Here is a 17,575-nt window from a genome sequence, read left to right as displayed (position 1 = left end):
TTTCAATTTATATATTTTACGATGGAAACGACATACTTAAAGGCAGCGTTCGGCAAATTTTCAATGGCATGGTCATCAGTACTATCAAAAACATCAATTTCAATATGATTTTAATTGATTATAATTATATAGAAAGAGGTTTAATTGTTAATAATTCTACGCTCTATGTTATGACATACGAAAATATCTCAAATTTGACGCGTCAGTTGTCAACTTAAACGCCTAACAGTAGGGATGTCGAAAGTGAAAAAAAATATCGATATATCGATACATCGATATTTAAAAAAATATCAATATCGGCATTGATATATCGCGGAAAAATTATCGATATATCGATATATCGGCAAAATTTAAAAAAAATATTGTGGTTTTAAAATAACAGTGTATTTAGCTAGCCTAGCGCAATAATATCAATTGTAATTTTTATACAAAATGTAAATTATTTTAATGTACAAATATATCAATAGAAACAAAGGTATTTTTATAGTTAATCTTTTTTAATTAATTTTAAATTAGACAAAACAAAAAATTCATAGACTATATAGTTATTTTTTCAATTTGTTTTACAGCTTTGGATTCTAGCGACTATATCCAAGATCCCTAAATAAAATAAAAATATCGTTTTTGATACAATTTTCGATATTGGATATTTTATATCGATATATCGATTTATCGGTTAACAATATATCGGCAAAAAATATCGATATATCGAATTAAAAACATCGAATATATCGATATATCGATATTTTTTCAACAAGCCTACCTAACAGTCGAATAGCGCGCTATCTGGCCGTTGGAGCGGCAAATAGATTTATTCCTCAAATAACGTAGTTATTCGATAGATAAGTCCTATTTGTCTATTGAAAAATTGAATATTTTGTTAACTGAAGAATAAAGTCTATCTAGCTGTTTATCTGGGCATTGAAAAATCGGCCCTAAGAAAAAGAAGGACATATTACATAACATGTTTATGTTTATGTTGCTTCACCTGTTTATTTGTAACAGACGTGTTTCTATACATATATCTGATTCCTTTAGACTCGATTTTGTCCTACTTTAAACGGACAGATTTGATTCTTTGTACACTTATCAAAGATCAGCGACAATACAATAATTTACAGGTGTTTAAGCGTGCCATTTTTTCTATATTAAATATTTATGTCTAAGCTCGGATTGATCCAGGTTAAGAAGTTATAATAGAAGCACTTAAAAAATGACGCCTTAGTACTTTCAAATGGTGAAGGAATTGCTAAAATCAAACCCAATACTATAATAAAACAGTGATTTATTGTATGAACTAGTCGTTCATATCAGCTTCATCTGGGTTAAAAACAAAATAAAACATAGCCTACATAATATGATGATACACAGAAAACATAACATGGTACAGTAGCTCTAGAGATTACCCTCTTCATTCTAAAACTGTGTATAGAATTACCATAACCCAATAGAATCATTATAACTTATATACAAATATTATAAAGAGGAAAGGTTAGTAATTATGTATGTATGGTTTTCACGCATAAACTACTGGACCGATTTTGATGAAATTTGGCACAGATAATCTTTAGACCCTGAGAAAGAACATAGGCTACCTTTTATTTCGAAATATGTACCACGGGCGAAACCGGGGCAGACCGCTAGTTGAATATATAATAAGAATTCAAATAGTCAAAAAAAAAAGTCTTTATTTTCTTAAAACTAAACTTTGGTTGAATACATGGCACATGAGTATTGTACATAGCTTAAATTAAAACTAAAAACACCTCATCAATGAACAATCGTCCATTTAGAAGGTTTCTCACACTGCCCCTTATCTGGGCACAATCTATTAAAAGTTGTTCTACTTTCGTGTCCTAGAATCTCTCTCTCTTCCTGTATTCTAAATGAGAAGGTACTTTCATGTGTTCCTATGAAATATGCTGCGTGTGAACAAATAATTTGATCAATTATAGCGACTCCACCATCTTTGTATTTGTCTAAATCAGCTTTAGAAGGCACATAATAGTGTATATGATATCCTAACTGTGTTAATTCAAGTTCTAACTGCCGTAGTGATGTCATATCTGCATCTGTAGCTATAAATACTCTATTTATGTAGGAATTGAATTGTTTTATTTGCTTGTCTATCTGTTTAGCTGTTCCCTTGATAGATGGGACGTCGTTTTTGCGATATCGCGCGAAGTCCTGCCGTCTCCAGTGAACGCTAGCGTAATTGTTGCACAATTTTGTGTCGCAGTTCAAGTACTTTGAAATGAATTCTTCGGCCCTTGTAATGAGGTTCTCGTTAAATTTCATGCTTCGTCTACAATCCCAGAACTTCTTTGTTCCATAGGTATCATGTAGCGGTATTTCGCCGTGCGCGAACATGACAAATCTGTCTGATGGGTGTAAAGCAATTAACTCCCATAATTTCGAGATTTTGGCCTGAAAATTCACGCATTCGATCTCGTTTGCTGTCACATTGCTATAGCCCCAAAATCCATCATATGCACACCCACTGCTTATCTCCCATTTATCAGTAAAAACACCGTTTTCAAAAGCATCAACAAAATTCTGTAAAACGTAAACACGATCGATTTTTAATGTTTTTCCTTTTGTTTTATCAAATACTTCGTGTAATTCGACGACCGGGGCGAAGGATTTGAGAGAATTAATGTCAAAAAAGTGACTCCAAGACAGAGGAGGGCTTCTTGAAGACTGAGTTCTCCAATGATACAAATTCTTCCAAGGAGGCAAAACTAGTTTCCAATTAGCCTTTTTGCTGGCTTTATGTGCTTCTGCTAACATTATTGCGAATCTCATGTAAACATCGCGTCTTAAATTGAACCCTTCAGGGGGATTAACGTCGTAAAATATGTATTTATTATCGGAAATATCATGACCACAGGATTTGTCTTCAATACTACAGAAATCTTCAGAATTATGAGCAATAGTTATTGTAGCTAGTAGAAATACAATTTTTAATAATTGAGACATAGTTACACCTTTGATTTATTTCATATTTCATTCAAAAAAAGGGTAAAATAATGTAAATATTTTTAAAAACACAAGCTGAAGAAAGATTCTTTGTTCTGAGGAAGAAAGACAAACTTTGACAGTATTCCACAGTATTCTTTTTTTTAAGGTTTTGCCAGATTACATGATAAAATGATAATATTAAATGATAATATAAAATAGAGCTTATAAGCTTTGAGAGCTTATAAGCTATATAAAGAAGTTAATGGCATAAAATAATAATAATAATAAAGCAAAAATTTTTGAGCATTTGAAAACAATTAATATTGAATATATTTTCAATATGGCAATGTTTGACAAGTTGGTTAATTTATTCAAAATGGCAATACGTCAATTGTGATGTCATTTTTCAATACACCGAATGAATGTGTGATTAAAAATTTTCGGCTTCTATTAAAATTTACCAATATAAATAATATTTATTTGTCTTAACAGTGAAAATGGAGTTAAACGATGTTATAGTTAACCAACCAGTCGTTATAGATAATGTAAAGTAACCGTTTTATTTATTATTTTTATGCCGTATTGGCACACCTCAGAAGTATACTTTGAGGCAGTGTTTTTTGTTGTACAATATATAAAAATTATCTCTTTCTTATTAAGACTTCTTCTAAACAAGGACATATATTTTTATAATACATTTCTGAATTCTTAACAAAGATGAGTCATAACTCATAACAGAAATTGTCTAGGAGTAACGAGTTGAATATTAATTTCAGGGTTCCGGAGTTATAAAAGCAGGATTCGCTGGCGACCAAATACCAAAATGCAGATTCCCAAATTAGTAAGTTTACTGTATCTGCAATATTGGATGATTTTTTTGTGTGTTATGAAACTCCAAAACTACTGGGTCAATATGTATGGCTTTCACTAATAGCATGCTATAGCATGCATGCTATATTCTATAACTAGCTGTGCTCCGCGGTTTCACCCGCATTGCTTCGCTCCTGTTGGTCTTAGTGTGATGATATATAGCCTATAGCCTTCCTCGATAAATGGGCTATCTAACACTGAAATAATTTTTCAAATCACACCAGTAGTACCTGAGATTAGCACATTCAAAAAAACAAACAAACTCTTCAGCTTTATAATATTAGTATAGAATATAGATGTATATATCACTGACTGTAGTCACTGGAAAGTGATTATGTATATAATATTATGTATATAAAATCACAAAAGAATATTAACTTCAATTATCTGTACACTAGCTTTGCGGGCGGTAGCCCGCGGCTTCGCCCGCTTTGTCTAAAACCTAATAAATTATATACTAAAACCTTCCTCTTGAATCACTTTATCTATTAAAAAAAAAACTGCATCAAAACCCGTTGCGCAGTTGTAAAGATTTAAGCATACATAGGGACAGAGAAAGCGACTTTGTTTTATAATAGTACTAGCGGTCCGCCCCGGCTTCGCCCGTGGTACCTACATGTTTAAACTATCCTATCTCTCAAGTTGGATCGAACGACACATGGTGTGCGAATTTTATTATAATCGGTTAAGTGGTTTAAGAGTCCATTGAGGACAAACATTGTGACACGAGATTTATATATATTAAGATAAAACAAAGTCGCTTACATAGGTATGTAGCGATATTATTATCCCAATGTCTAAATGTATAATACTTGCGTAAAATCAATAGAAAATACTAAACTGTTTATTGATGTTGATTTTAAACATTTCATCAAATATTTCTAGTATCGGCCGTCCCAAACACATTCGTGTGATGGCCGGAGCCCTAGAGGGCGAACTATTCGTGGGGCCAAGAGCTGAAGAGCACAGAGGCTTGCTCAGCATCAAATACCCCATGGAGCATGGTATTGTCACAGATTGGAACGATATGGAACGCGTGTGGAATTATATTTATAGCAAGGTTAGTTTCTGTAGGATAACTATATGATTTTTACAGGAAAAATTATCTTCTTCTTCTTCTTCTTATATATAAAAATGAATCGCAAAATGTGTTGGTAAGCGCATAACTCGAGAACGGCTGAACCGATTTCGATAATTCTTTTTTTATTATATTCCTTGAAGTACGAGGATGGTTCTTATGTAGAGAAAACGTAAACATGTACCACAGGCGAAGCCGGGGCGGACCGCTAGTGTATAATATAATTTTTTTACTACAACTACTAAACACTAAAGTTTGTAAAACTAAGAAACGTAAAAATATAACACCATACAATGTTTGTTACTTTTTCACGCAGTAAACAGCTTATCAGATTGATATAAAATTTGGGTACTGTTTGGAATAGATAAAATAATTAAATGGTCCCACTGATGCGGAACCGCGGTGTATTCAATTGGCGAGTCGACTACATCACCTTGTAGGGTGAGGGAGCTGCATTCATATTAACATTCTGGCAGTCTATCGGTGTCCGCCAACCGCGCCGCTAGCGAGCAGTCGTGTATTTAGTGTTTTATCGGCCATCTCGGAAGTTATTTACGCGCGCATCGGAGTGTGTCGTCTATTGTTTTACGTGCTGAACACGTAGTAATTAGTAAAGTCGGCCCGCGGAATTGTTAATTGTACTTCTTAATTGATATTAGTAATCACGCGCTGACCGCGAGTTGTTATTGTGAAGTGAAAGGACGACGGCAATGGCAGCTGTACTGTGGTGACGTATATACATCGTAAATTGTCTCTTTTGCATTATCTTTTATTATCTATTATTCCCGTAAATATAGTTTTTCCTCCCCAAGGGGCCCCTATTGTTTTTATAACATTTGACTGACCGACACACCACATATTATGTGCAGTTTATGTTCTACGCAACGCACGATACTTCAGGTTTGGACTACCATCACCAATTTATATAAACGTAGTCCGCGATCCTGTGGAACGTGTTATCTCGTGGTACTACTACGTGAGGGCTCCCTGGTATTATGTGGAGAGGAAAAGGGTGTTCCCAGACTTGCCTTTACCCGACCCTGCGTGGCTTAGAAAGGACTTCGAAACCTGTGTGCTGAGCGGTGACCGTGAATGTCGCTACATAGAAGGAGAGACCCACGAAGGTATCGGAGACCATCGAAGACAGACCCTGTTCTTCTGTGGACATGAGCCACAATGCACCCCCTTCAATACAGTGGAAGCTCTACAAAGGGCGAAGCGTGTGGTGGAACAACAATATGCAGTCGTGGGTGTGCTCGAAGACATGAACTCAACTCTACTGGCCCTCGAGCGATACATCCCTAAGTTCTTTAGAGGCGCGTGGCGGATGTATTGGGAGGAACTCCATACATTCAACCAAATAAACCGCAACTCATTCAAGCCACCTGTCTCCGAGGAAGTGAAAAATATTGTCCGAGCTAATTTCACACGAGAAATTGAATTTTACGAGTTCTGCAAGCAAAGGCTTCACATACAACTCAAAGCGCTAAGAGATCCCACCATTACCCTACCCTCGGCTCCTACGTCCAGTTTCGGAAGACGACATTTGTATGATAGATTATAATTATTATTTTTTATCTGTGCTCTACTTCACCCAGTCACGACTCTGTTTAGTCTTTTATAGATACAGCCAGTGGCGTGCATTCCATACAGACATAAAGACACTGCCTACCCTACCATTTACCAAACTCTGATCAATATTTAATATGCATAAATGAAATTCACAGTGCAGCGTCATTAAATTTTATTAATTGCGCAATGTAGTTATGAAATAAAAATATATTTCAAATATATTTTAGATCCATCTATCGGTATTTTGGTAGCATTATTATCTAATTTCTATAACACCGGCTCGGCTCAAGTCACTATTCATGCGCTGCACTAGCGCCGCCACAGGACCCAGTACGTCACGGGACGGCAAAGACACAAACTATCCGTGTCTAAGTTTTTATATGTGTGCTCTGCGTGTCTACGCATATTTTATATGTGTGCGTGCCTATAAACACGGCACACTGATGTAATAAAACCACGCACACAAACACACAAGGTAGGCAGTGTCTTTTTACGAAGATATACGAATTAGGTACGAACCGAATTCGGAACTACATCGAAAGTCGAAACTGAAGTTGAATATGCGACCAATTTAAGAAGTGTGATAATGTATACAATTTTGTAGCGGTAAAGACCATCTGCAAATAGTATCATTATTCGTTTGTTTTGTTTTGGAAATAACAAACGTTTACTTTGAGGTTAAATTTGTTTTTTGAGAAAATTAATAATGTTTACTACGACAATTTGCAAGTGAAGTGTTTTGAGAGTAACTAAATAGATTATGTATATCATCAGTGTATTTTGTAAGATAATAAGGCATACCTAATTTAACGAAAAATTCTTATTTTTGTTTTATGAATAAACTTATAACAAACAGAGAGTGATAGGAAAAAGGCCGATCTATAAATGGCTCTATACCGGAATTTGTAATACACAAAGGTAAAGTTAATCATTAATTACATAATATAGAATACTAGTTAGGATATCATACCTACTTTGACAATTATTTTATAGATAATATGAGCTATGTTCGTGATATGTTTTCCATTATTTTGCGGAAATACTATGTATCTCCAATCAAATATCAGTACTGCAATATGAAATATTAGTTTTTATGACTTAATATCATTACAATATTTCTGCCTACCCTGTCCAAAAACTCTGTGCACGCCCCTGGATACAGCATTATGTCTAGAGCATTATCTATAGCCAAGTTTTATCATAATTTGAAGTTCAAAATAACCATTTTGTATCTGTTTTTTTTTTTTGTATAATAAGGTCTGAATTGTTAAGTTTAGAAAGTCTTTTAAATTCTATAAGTATCCGAATTTCGGCTAATTGTATGTGGCTTATTGTATTTGAGATAGAGATGTTTTTTATTACATATATGAAAATTTATGAAATTTGTTCCTCAATTTGATTTAAAAGTTAAAGTTCTAGTTGGTGTCCAAAAGTAAATTAAAGATTGCTATAGATATTATAATAAATACCAAATTCCTATCTTTTAAATTTGAGTAGAAAATTGTATTTTAAATACAGACATGTGATATTAATTATGTATCAATAAATTTTGTTAAATATTCAAAGCTAAGTATGCTGTTGGAACAAATTTATATTAAAAGTGAAACGGTACTATACGACCTCGTAGCATTTGAATTTTTATTATTTTTAATATCTATATTATCTTTGTTGTAATATAGTAATAACGAGATGTAAATTATGCTTTCTTAAAGCTACTGGCACTTGGCAATATAATTTTAGTAAAATTTGATTAAGAAAATCTAAATTATGACTAAAAATGATTGTAAATATTAATTTTAAGTTGCGATATATTTAAGCGTGTGTTGTCATCATCTGACTAAAACATTAGTTGATATAAAAAAAAACACTAAACATAACTTTTACAAAAGACGAAACAGTCGAGTTACGAATCATCATTGTTTTAATATTAATGTAGCTATTTATTAAATTGTTTAAAATTAATATGAAATTTTTTTTTTTTAATAAAAAGAAATAGATTATAGTCAGGACAAGCAAACAGGGTACCACGCAAGTAATGCCATATGATCGAGCTAATTTTCTTATATACAGGGTGGAAATTTTCTATGAGCCCTGGAGGGCCATAGCTCCCAAACTGTTGAACGCATTTTGATTGTTTTTTTTGTTGAAACGTAATTTTGTCGCGTGAGTAGCTATGTTAATTTTTTTTTAAATAATAAATCAGTCAAACATAGCCGCGTCAAAGTCGCGTCATGGTAATACCGTCACATTATGGAGTAAGGCGACGATTTTGGTATCTTCGAATCTTGCCAAAGAAGTTTCACTTTTGACACATGTGACTGGGGACCGTTACAAACTACTGCTTTATATTTTAATTTTATTTCTTTTTTCATTTATTCCAGGATCAATTATCAACATTTTCGGAGGAGCACCCGGTCCTGCTCACGGAGGCTCCGCTTAACCCGCGCAGGAATAGAGAGAAGGCCGCGGAGGTTTTCTTTGAGACGTTCAATGTGCCAGCGTTGTTCCTGTCCATGCAGGCTGTGCTTAGTTTGTGAGTGTTTTTAATTATTAATAGCTTTTTTATAAGTTTTTAAGTATTTTCTTATTTTTGTTGCCAATTTTCTGTGTCACACTGTCTCGCTATGAAAAATGGTATTAAGGGGTAATATTTTGTTATTGCTTTAAATAAATTACAAATTGTGTCTTAACCTAGCTTAGGGGCTAGGATACATTGTAATAAACAGCGGTCTTATCGCTAAATAGCGATTTCTTCCAGACAAGCGGTTGTACGTATATAAATTATTATAAAGCTGAAGAGTTTGTTTGTTTGAACGCGCTAATCTCATCTTGAATTACTGGTCCGATTTGAAAAATTCTTTCAGTGTTAGATAGCCCATTTATCGAGGAAGGCTATAGGCTATAATCTTCACGCTAAGACCAAAAGGAGCGGAGCCACGCGGGTGAAACCGCGGAGCACAGCTAGTAATGAATAAATCGCGTTTAAAATCACAATTTCTTAATGTGTAATAAAATTTTCGACATCACGCATGAACGGTAGGACCATAGAAATCTAAATAACAAGACACATAGAAGTGCTATAATGTCGAAAATGACGAAAACTTATAATGACGAAAACAGCTGTCGCCAAAATCAACACATTTAAACCGATAGCTAAACAGTACACACAAGTAAACTATGCCTTTTATTGGACAGCTTGATTTTAGTGAAAACTAACTTAAATATTAAATTAAGCTTTTTAATATGTATCCTAACGCACGAATTTATGGTTTATTTTAGAATAACATCCCTAAGTATATGAGACGTTTTGTTTATTTTTGCTCTAATACGCAAAAATTCGGCTTTTCTACAACAGAGGTTGTCAACTTTGAACATAAACTCATAGAAATAAGGTTGAAATTTGTGTTAAACGTGATAATAAGAATGGTCGACTGTGTCATTCATTGTTATTTCGATTACTATGGTGACACTCGTAATACTTGTAAATATTCTATAATTTTAAGGAAAAAACGGCAATATTTAATAAACAAAAATACTTACCGGTGAAATTTTATTCCTTTATTAGTATAATTACAATTTATGGAAGGATTTCCGCACTGGGAAATGCTGTAACACACCATGTTTACTCACGCACGTGTCAGGAACAACTGAACAAGCGACCACCAAGCGACGAACAGACTTGTGGCATGGTAAACACCTGAGCGGCGACAATGTCAAGCGCGCTTACCACTTCTATTGCCTTGTTATTTAGATTTCTATGGGTAGGACCGATTTAGATAATTCCTATTTTGATGTGTTCATTATTGTCAAAGGATTATTGTTGAAGGATCTTATGTAAAAAAAACTCAAGAAATTTGCACTAAAAAATAAGAAAATTCGAAAATACCTTATATTTAAATTTCACGGGTTTGCCAATTTTCGCGAAGATAGGACGTCTGTCGGGTCATATAGTTACATTTATATATTTATCCCACAGATACGCAACAGGCCGCACTACAGGTGTGGTTTTAGACTCAGGTGACGGGGTCACCCACTCTGTTCCGATTTACGAAGGGTTCGCTATGCCCCATAGTATCATGCGGGTGGATGTAGCAGGACGTGACGTCACTAGGTATTTGAGGTGAGTAATCTAGAAATATTTAATTATTTTATACATTAATTTTTGAGTTGTTAAGTTGGCTTCACACTGCACAAACCATAAGCGAGCTTGATCGCACCAAAATTCCGGTATTCTAGTGTTACTCTTGCTAACTCGGACGCTGGGCTTGCTGACGGAGCTCTATTTTCATTTTGTATATTCTTATGACTTCGTGTAAAGTCTGGGGTCACCAATTTGCCTTTTGGTTAGTAGTTGTTGAATGAAAGGCAATTAGAAGAATAATATATATTTATAATATGTATATAAATTGTTTTACATTGTTAAGCAAGCAATAGCAAGATTCTTTAAAAAAAAAAACAGATTCAAAGATACCGAAATTGTCGCCTTACTGTATGACGTGACGGTATTGCCATGACGACATTATACTGCCCACCATACACTAAAGTGCAGTAACAGCAAAATCACGATTTCGAGTAAAACGCATTTAAAGTTAAGAATTGATTTTAAAAAATCAACAGAATGATAAGCAAAAAAATTTGAATGCAGAAAGGTTGTAAAGGCATAGGTTCACACGTTAAAGCAATAAAAAAAAATATATCTTAATAACTGAATTTATTATGGCCATTTATTCTTTTTGGTGCCTATTACTGCATAGCCTTTTTTGTAAAAAATACCATTTTAAACTTAGTAAAATGCAGCAAAAAGCCCTATTACTGCGTTTGGATCAGTTATTTTGTCAAGAAACCCAACTAACATGCAGTAAGGTCAAAAAAATACTGCATTTTAGTTAGTTTTTTAAGAAAAAAGTGTTCAATTTACTAGTGCAGTAAGAAAAATAGCTAGTTCACAGTTGCAGTATTTAAAACATTAACTGCACTTTAGCTAGGAATAATCATATCTGTGTCATTATGCTATCCAAACTAATCTGCAGTAATGCTGTATTTTACTGCGTGTTAGTCAGTTTATAATGATAAAAGAATGTTAAGTATTCACAACTAAAATGCGACAAGCTTTGATTTTACTGCATTTTAGTTGGGAGTTCGTGACAATAAATTGTATTTTCTTAATTTGCAGTAAAAATAGCTTGTATGGCGGTAAATTTTACTGCGTATTAATTTTTTTTTTAATTTTTTTCCAGAAATATAAAACTATCTAAAGAACTGTAAAATTATATTGCTTACTGCATTTTAGTTATGAAACCTTAAAATTTAATCTGCAGTATAATTTATACTGTATTTTAGTTGGGAAATCACGCCAAATTGTTAATTTTTTTCGTTTGCAGTAAGTGAAAACTGTTAAATAAAAACCATTCTTATAGTCTTAGAAATAAGTAAGTTAATTCAATAGAAAGCTTAAGAAACCCGCTTTCAGAATCACTAATAAAACGAAAAATCACAAAAGGGCTGTTACTGCTCTTTAGTCTCTGGTGGGCAGTATACATGTGTTTCACTGATCGATTTTCTTTAGGGACAAGTAAGTGATCAGCCTTCTGTGTCTTGCCAGACCGAGACATTTTTATTTTCTCCGCCTCCACCGGGAATCGAACCCAGGACCCCTCGGTGTTACGCTCACGCGTCAACCACTGTACCAAGGAGGCGGTTAAAGTTAATATAAGAATGTTAAAAAGCTCATAAAAAAAACCCTCTTACAGGCTGCTCCTCCGCAAAGAGGGTGTAAACCTCCGTACATCAGCAGAACTAGAAATAGTGAAAGCGATCAAGGAAAGAGCATGCTACCTGTCTCCGAACCCCCTCAAAGAGGAGACCCTGGATTCTGAACGAGCACATTATACACTGCCTGATGGGACTCAGTTGGAGGTAGATATATTTATTGAAGTGAAACTTCTTTATCGGGGTTGGAAAAAAATTTAGTGTAACATTTTTTCGTTACGCGTGACATTTTTCCGTTACGCGCCATCTTTTTCTTATCCCTACCACGCGTGATTCGACGTATTTCTGTTAAGTTGCATATTATAGTAAATTATTTTTTGAAAAATAAGGTCATAAAGAAGTTTGACTTCTTACGTGTGTACACTAGTACACGCACTATTATAATACTTATTGAGAATATCTATGCATCCTATCCTACTTCCTACTAATTTTATAAATGCGAAAGTTTGTGAGGATGGATATATGAGTATGTTTGTTACTCTTTCACGCAAATACTACTGAACCGATTACAATGAAATTTAGTACACATATAGAGGGTAACTTGGATTAACACATAGAATAGGTTTTATCCCGGAAATCCCACGGGAACGGGAACTATGCGGGTTTTTATGAAAACGCGGGCGGAAAGCTAGTATAATAAAATCGTAGGAAAGTCAAAACTGTACATATGTAGAATATTTTTAAAGAATACTTGGGGCGTGATTTTCAATTGATATCGAAGCTAACTTAGAATTTTTGTCTGTTTTTCTGTATGTGCCATAAGGAATATAACTGTGTTGTAAGAGACAGTGTTTTTTCAAGTGTGTGGAGATAAAAGAGAATAAAAATAGCTTTAGATTTTTTTTATGGAATTGTATTACTATATAAATTATTCAAGATAGTTCTTTTGGAAACTGACTATTTTCTACAATGAATGTCGAAAGTGTTGAAAATAAAAAAGAAATAATCGTATTGTATCAATTTTTATTAGCAACTAGCGGTCCGCCCCGGCTTCGCCCGTGGTACATATTTACGTTTTCTCTACATAAAAACCATCCTCGTATTTCAAGGAATATAATAAAAAAAGAATTATCGAAATCGGTTCAGCCGATCTCGAGTTATGCGCTTACCAACACATTTTGCGATTCATTTTTATATATAAGATTCTAAAAAACTACTTCGAAATAATTATATTTTATTCCTATACACAGATTGGTCCAGCGAGGTTCCGTGCGCCAGAAGTTTTATTCCGACCAGACCTCATTGGTGAAGAATGTGAAGGTATGATTATAATTCAACCGTCACTTACACTTATAATTTACAACTGATTCACTTACATTTAAACAGATAACTTACACTTGCAATACACTTAAAATTTACAGCTTATTTTTACTCAAATAATTTTAAAAGGTGATTTTGAATATTGTAATACATACAAAGAAATTAAACTCAAACTCAAACATATTAGTAAATATACATTATTTATTCAATTAGACTTCTTCGAGAAGCACTTTTGAAACGTCATTACATATTTTTAACATTTACCACCGATTCAGAAAGCAGTATCTACGGAGAAGAACCAACAAAAAACTCCGTAGTTGTTCTTTTAAATCATGTCAGTTTTACAATTTAATTTTACAAAATACATATGTAACATCATCTTTCTTATATATAAAAATGAATCGCAAAATGTGTTGGTAAGCGCATAACTCGAGAACGGCTGAACCGATTTCGATAATTCTTTTTTTATTATATTCCTTGAAGTACGAGGATGGTTCTTATGTAGAGAAAACGTAAACATGTACCACGGGCGAAGCCGGGGCGGACCGCTAGTATATTATAATAATATGCCAAAGAACTGTCCTGTGATTTTACGCGACAACCCTCCATGGGTTTTTATCGTCCATATATTCCTTAATACTGTAATAGGCTTTGTTATTTACTCATATTCATATTCCTTTTTTTGAAGCGGATTGAATAAAAGAAAATACTTTTCTGTTGCACTTTTGCACTATCACATAATCTTCTTGCATTTCCTTTCCTACCAGCAAATATTTAGTTATAGTAGTAGTAAGTAGCAATAAATGTGTAATACATTACATAAATATAAAATTTATTAATTTAAAAATAAGAATAGCCCTTTAGGGCTAAGTATTTGTTCTATAGCAGTTTTCTTTTTTTTTATAACATTTCAAATTAAATATTCCAGGCCTCCACGAAGTCCTAATGTTCGCTATACAAAAGTCTGACATGGATCTGCGCAAAGTTCTCTACCAGAACATAGTGCTGAGCGGCGGTTCGACGCTGTTCCGCGGGTTTGGGGACCGTCTACTCGCGGAGATCAGGCGTCTGGCACCTAAGGATATGAAGATTAGGGTAAAATACTGTTTAATATGATATCGGAGATCAGGCGTCTGGCACCTAAGGATATGAAGATTAGGGTGAGAGTCTGATTAATTTGAAGTATAGTGTCTGGTGGCATTAACTGATGATGGTGATGAGGTGTCTGGCACCTAAGGATATGAAGATTAGGGTAAAATATTGTTTAATATAATGTAGGCTGTAAGTAAATGGCATCAAGGGTCTGGTTAGATCGTCTGATGGTGGAGATACGGCGTCTAGCGCTCAGACGGATATAAAGATTAGAGTAAATATTTAAATATGATGTAGGCTGTAAGAAAATAATATTAAGTGTCTAGTGAAGTCGTCTGATTAAGGGAAACCACTGTTCGATATGAAAGCGACTTTAAAAAACGTATAAGTACTGTGTGTGGCGAGGTCTTCTGATGGTGGAGATAGAGTGTCTGGCATATAGGATTCTGATTAAGGTGAATAACAATAGAAATAGAACGTCTGACAGTGAAGAAGTTGCAAATTAGGGTATATAGTATAAAGTATCTGGTAAGATCGTCTGATAGTGAAGATAAGGCGTCTGGCAACTATGAATATTAAGATTAGTGTAAAATGTTGATGAATTTGAAACGGGCTTTAAAAAAGCTGAATTTCTCACAATATTCGACTTTTCATGTTTTGTATTGTTTTCTTTCCAGATCTCAGCACCGCAAGAGCGTCTATACTCAACGTGGATCGGGGGTTCGATTCTCGCGTCATTAGATACGTTCAGAAAGATGTGGGTCTCGAAACGAGAGTACGATGAAGAGGGCCACAGAGCTGTGCATCGCAAGACATTCTAATTTATTTTAATGTATTTAAATTATTCGCTATGAATTTAACGCCCGTTTATACGACACGATGTGTCGTGACAATCTTTTGAGTGAATCGTGAGATTGTTGTAGTTTCAATTAAGAAATGTTTTGTAATTTTTCATAGACTCTGGCATTTTAGGAAATTTTTTCTAGCTAAGGTTTTTTTTTTTAATAATAGCTTCTTCTACGCACTGATAATAAAGCTTTCATTGATGAAAGATTTTCAAAAAACAAAAAGATTAAGTACTTTACGTTCACATTTTTACCACTTCATTTTACATATTAATATTGTATTTATTTTGGTATTGTTAATATTTTTTTATTTGACATGCCTTATATTGAGGTGCTATTTTTACGATAGGAAGCTTCAAACACGTATTCATACAATCGTTTTTCTCTGTCACACCTGGTAAAGTGAGATATAGCAAGAATAGATAGCATAGCTCAATTATTTATTCAACTAGACTTCGTTTAGAAGCACTTTTTAATCGTCAAAATACACAAAATAAATAATTTACCAGCATATTTCAATGATAACATTATTTGGCTTAATTTTACTAGTGTTTCAATTGCAAATACATTAAAAATAGTGTGTTATGGATGTTTGTTTTGACTGTATGCTTATGATATCGTCGAGTATGATTGAAGTATGTTTTAGTAGTCAATGTCTCATAATATTCCTTCTATAATTCTATAAAAAAATCATCCAAGTTATTCAACGTTATTTTAAACATGTAGCCGACGGAAAGTTCAATCGAATGTACAATATGTAAAAAATATCGTCAACGATAAAAAACGGTCGTAACGACGTCGTATAAACGGGCCCCAAGTCACTTGGTATTGACTGCGGCGTTGCTTATTAGTTATACTAATTATGATAACACGAATAATAGCTTAATAATAATCGAAAATTAATCAACATTATAAATTGCGTTACAGTTAAAAATAAATAAGTTATTAAAAACTAGCGGTCCGCCCCGGCTTCGACCGTGGTACATGTTTACGTTTTCTCTATAAGAACCATCCTTGTACTTCAAGGAATATTAGAATTAACGAAATTGGTTCAGCCTTTCTCGAGATTTGAGGTTAGAAACACGTTTGGCGATTCATTTTTATTATATACAAGATTAGCTAAGAGTGAAAAAGACAAATTTAAGCATAAAAATGTTTTGAACTGTGACGTAATTTATAAATGTTACCATATCGCAAGGTTGTTATTTCACAGGCAGAGACAACTTAAGAAAACATGTATCATAGACATTTGTATGTCAATTTTTCATAAAAAAGCATAAAAAGTATTTATATATTGTTACAGATAAAATATAATGTATGTATTATTTAAATTTTTCATACAGAGATGAGATCACGGGAAGTATGTTAATCTAAAACCAAGCTTATCAGTTGTTTGCTAATCTGTGGTTCTTCTGCTTAATTTTTAGTCTACAATTATAAATTGTCTCTGTTATTAAATCAATAAGCAGCTATACACTTTTCTTTGCATAAAGACCAATTTTTTAGTTAAGTTCGAATAATGTACGTGCATGTATTTTTAACTGGCAATTTTTTGCTAAAAAAAAGTTAGAATGAATACATTTTTTAATCTGGCAATATTGTTAAAATGAAATAATTAAAATCAATAGTACTAATATATGCACGTAACACATAGATGTATGAAGCTCATAAAGTATTTATTAGAGATTTTTTTATTCCAATTAAATTATTTTTTTCTCTATGATTTTGTTTTATTCTATACGAGCGGTCCGCCCGGTTTCGCCCGTGGTATGTCTAAGTTTTCTCTTCATACGAACCAGCCTCGTAGCAGCAGATCCATGAGTTTGTATTAAAACCTAGTAAGACTAATTTTTAGCCGACATTTTGCTTATCTTTTTTTGCAAGACAGAATAAATAGAATTAGAAAATAACAGATTTCAATTTTTGTCTAATTACCTAAGTACTTCCTAAATATAATTTAATATTAATTAATAATCTTAAATTAATCTCAAACTATTATCAAATTATTTCTAACACGGCAGGCTTAGTAGTAATAAAACATTTTTTTTACAAATTGATTGAAAACAAAATCGTTAAATTAAAAAAAAATATATTATTTCCCCATCCCTAGTTATAACATCCCAGCCGT

The 17,575-nt window shown here is 33.5% G+C and overlaps 3 protein-coding genes across 3 annotated transcripts; 2 read left to right on the top strand and 1 right to left on the bottom strand.

Annotated features, from left to right (window-relative positions):
• Window positions 1-1,671: 1,671 nt before the first annotated feature.
• Window positions 1,672-3,059, bottom strand: O-fut2 (O-fucosyltransferase 2). The gene has a single exon (XM_089713175.1). The coding sequence runs from the start codon at window positions 2,977-2,979 to the stop codon at window positions 1,771-1,773; it is 1,209 nt and encodes a 402-aa protein (XP_089569301.1). The 5' UTR covers window positions 2,980-3,059; the 3' UTR covers window positions 1,672-1,770.
• Window positions 3,060-3,352: 293 nt separating this feature from the next.
• On the top strand, window positions 3,353-17,167 carry Arp1 (Actin-related protein 1). Its single transcript, XM_089712908.1, has 9 exons — window positions 3,353-3,506; window positions 3,738-3,802; window positions 4,717-4,891; window positions 8,863-9,014; window positions 10,458-10,601; window positions 12,232-12,397; window positions 13,441-13,510; window positions 14,439-14,605; window positions 15,280-17,167. Exons 1-9 carry the CDS (start codon window positions 3,459-3,461, stop codon window positions 15,421-15,423), a joined length of 1,131 nt encoding a protein of 376 aa, XP_089569034.1. The 5' UTR covers window positions 3,353-3,458; the 3' UTR covers window positions 15,424-17,167.
• LOC149475826 (uronyl 2-sulfotransferase homolog pip-like) lies at window positions 5,620-8,442 on the top strand. The gene is made up of 3 exons (XM_089712459.1): window positions 5,620-5,636; window positions 5,810-6,547; window positions 7,658-8,442. The coding sequence occupies exons 1-2, from the start codon at window positions 5,620-5,622 to the stop codon at window positions 6,471-6,473; spliced, it is 681 nt and encodes a 226-aa protein (XP_089568585.1). The 3' UTR covers window positions 6,474-6,547; window positions 7,658-8,442.
• Window positions 17,168-17,575: the final 408 nt, after the last annotated feature.

Source organism: Colias philodice, chromosome 29 (genome assembly GCF_061535455.1).
Source record: "Colias philodice isolate Cphi_HAF_F1 chromosome 29, ilColPhil1 Martin Lab GWU primary, whole genome shotgun sequence".
In the NCBI taxonomy this organism is placed as follows: domain Eukaryota; kingdom Metazoa; phylum Arthropoda; class Insecta; order Lepidoptera; family Pieridae; genus Colias; species Colias philodice.
This window is presented reverse-complemented; position numbering and strand designations above follow the sequence as displayed.

Excerpts from the sequence above, each read along its gene's own strand:
- Arp1 (XM_089712908.1), top strand. The coding sequence starts at position 3,459 with ATGGAGTTAAACGATGTTATAGTTAACCAACCAGTCGTTATAGATAAT. Across the intron at positions 3,507-3,737 it reads AACCAGTCGTTATAGATAAT|GGTTCCGGAGTTATAAAAGC; the intron begins GTAAAGTAACCG and ends TATTAATTTCAG. Across the intron at positions 10,602-12,231 it reads GACGTCACTAGGTATTTGAG|GCTGCTCCTCCGCAAAGAGG; the intron begins GTGAGTAATCTA and ends ACCCTCTTACAG.
- O-fut2 (XM_089713175.1), bottom strand. The coding sequence starts at position 2,979 with ATGTCTCAATTATTAAAAATTGTATTTCTACTAGCTACAATAACTATT.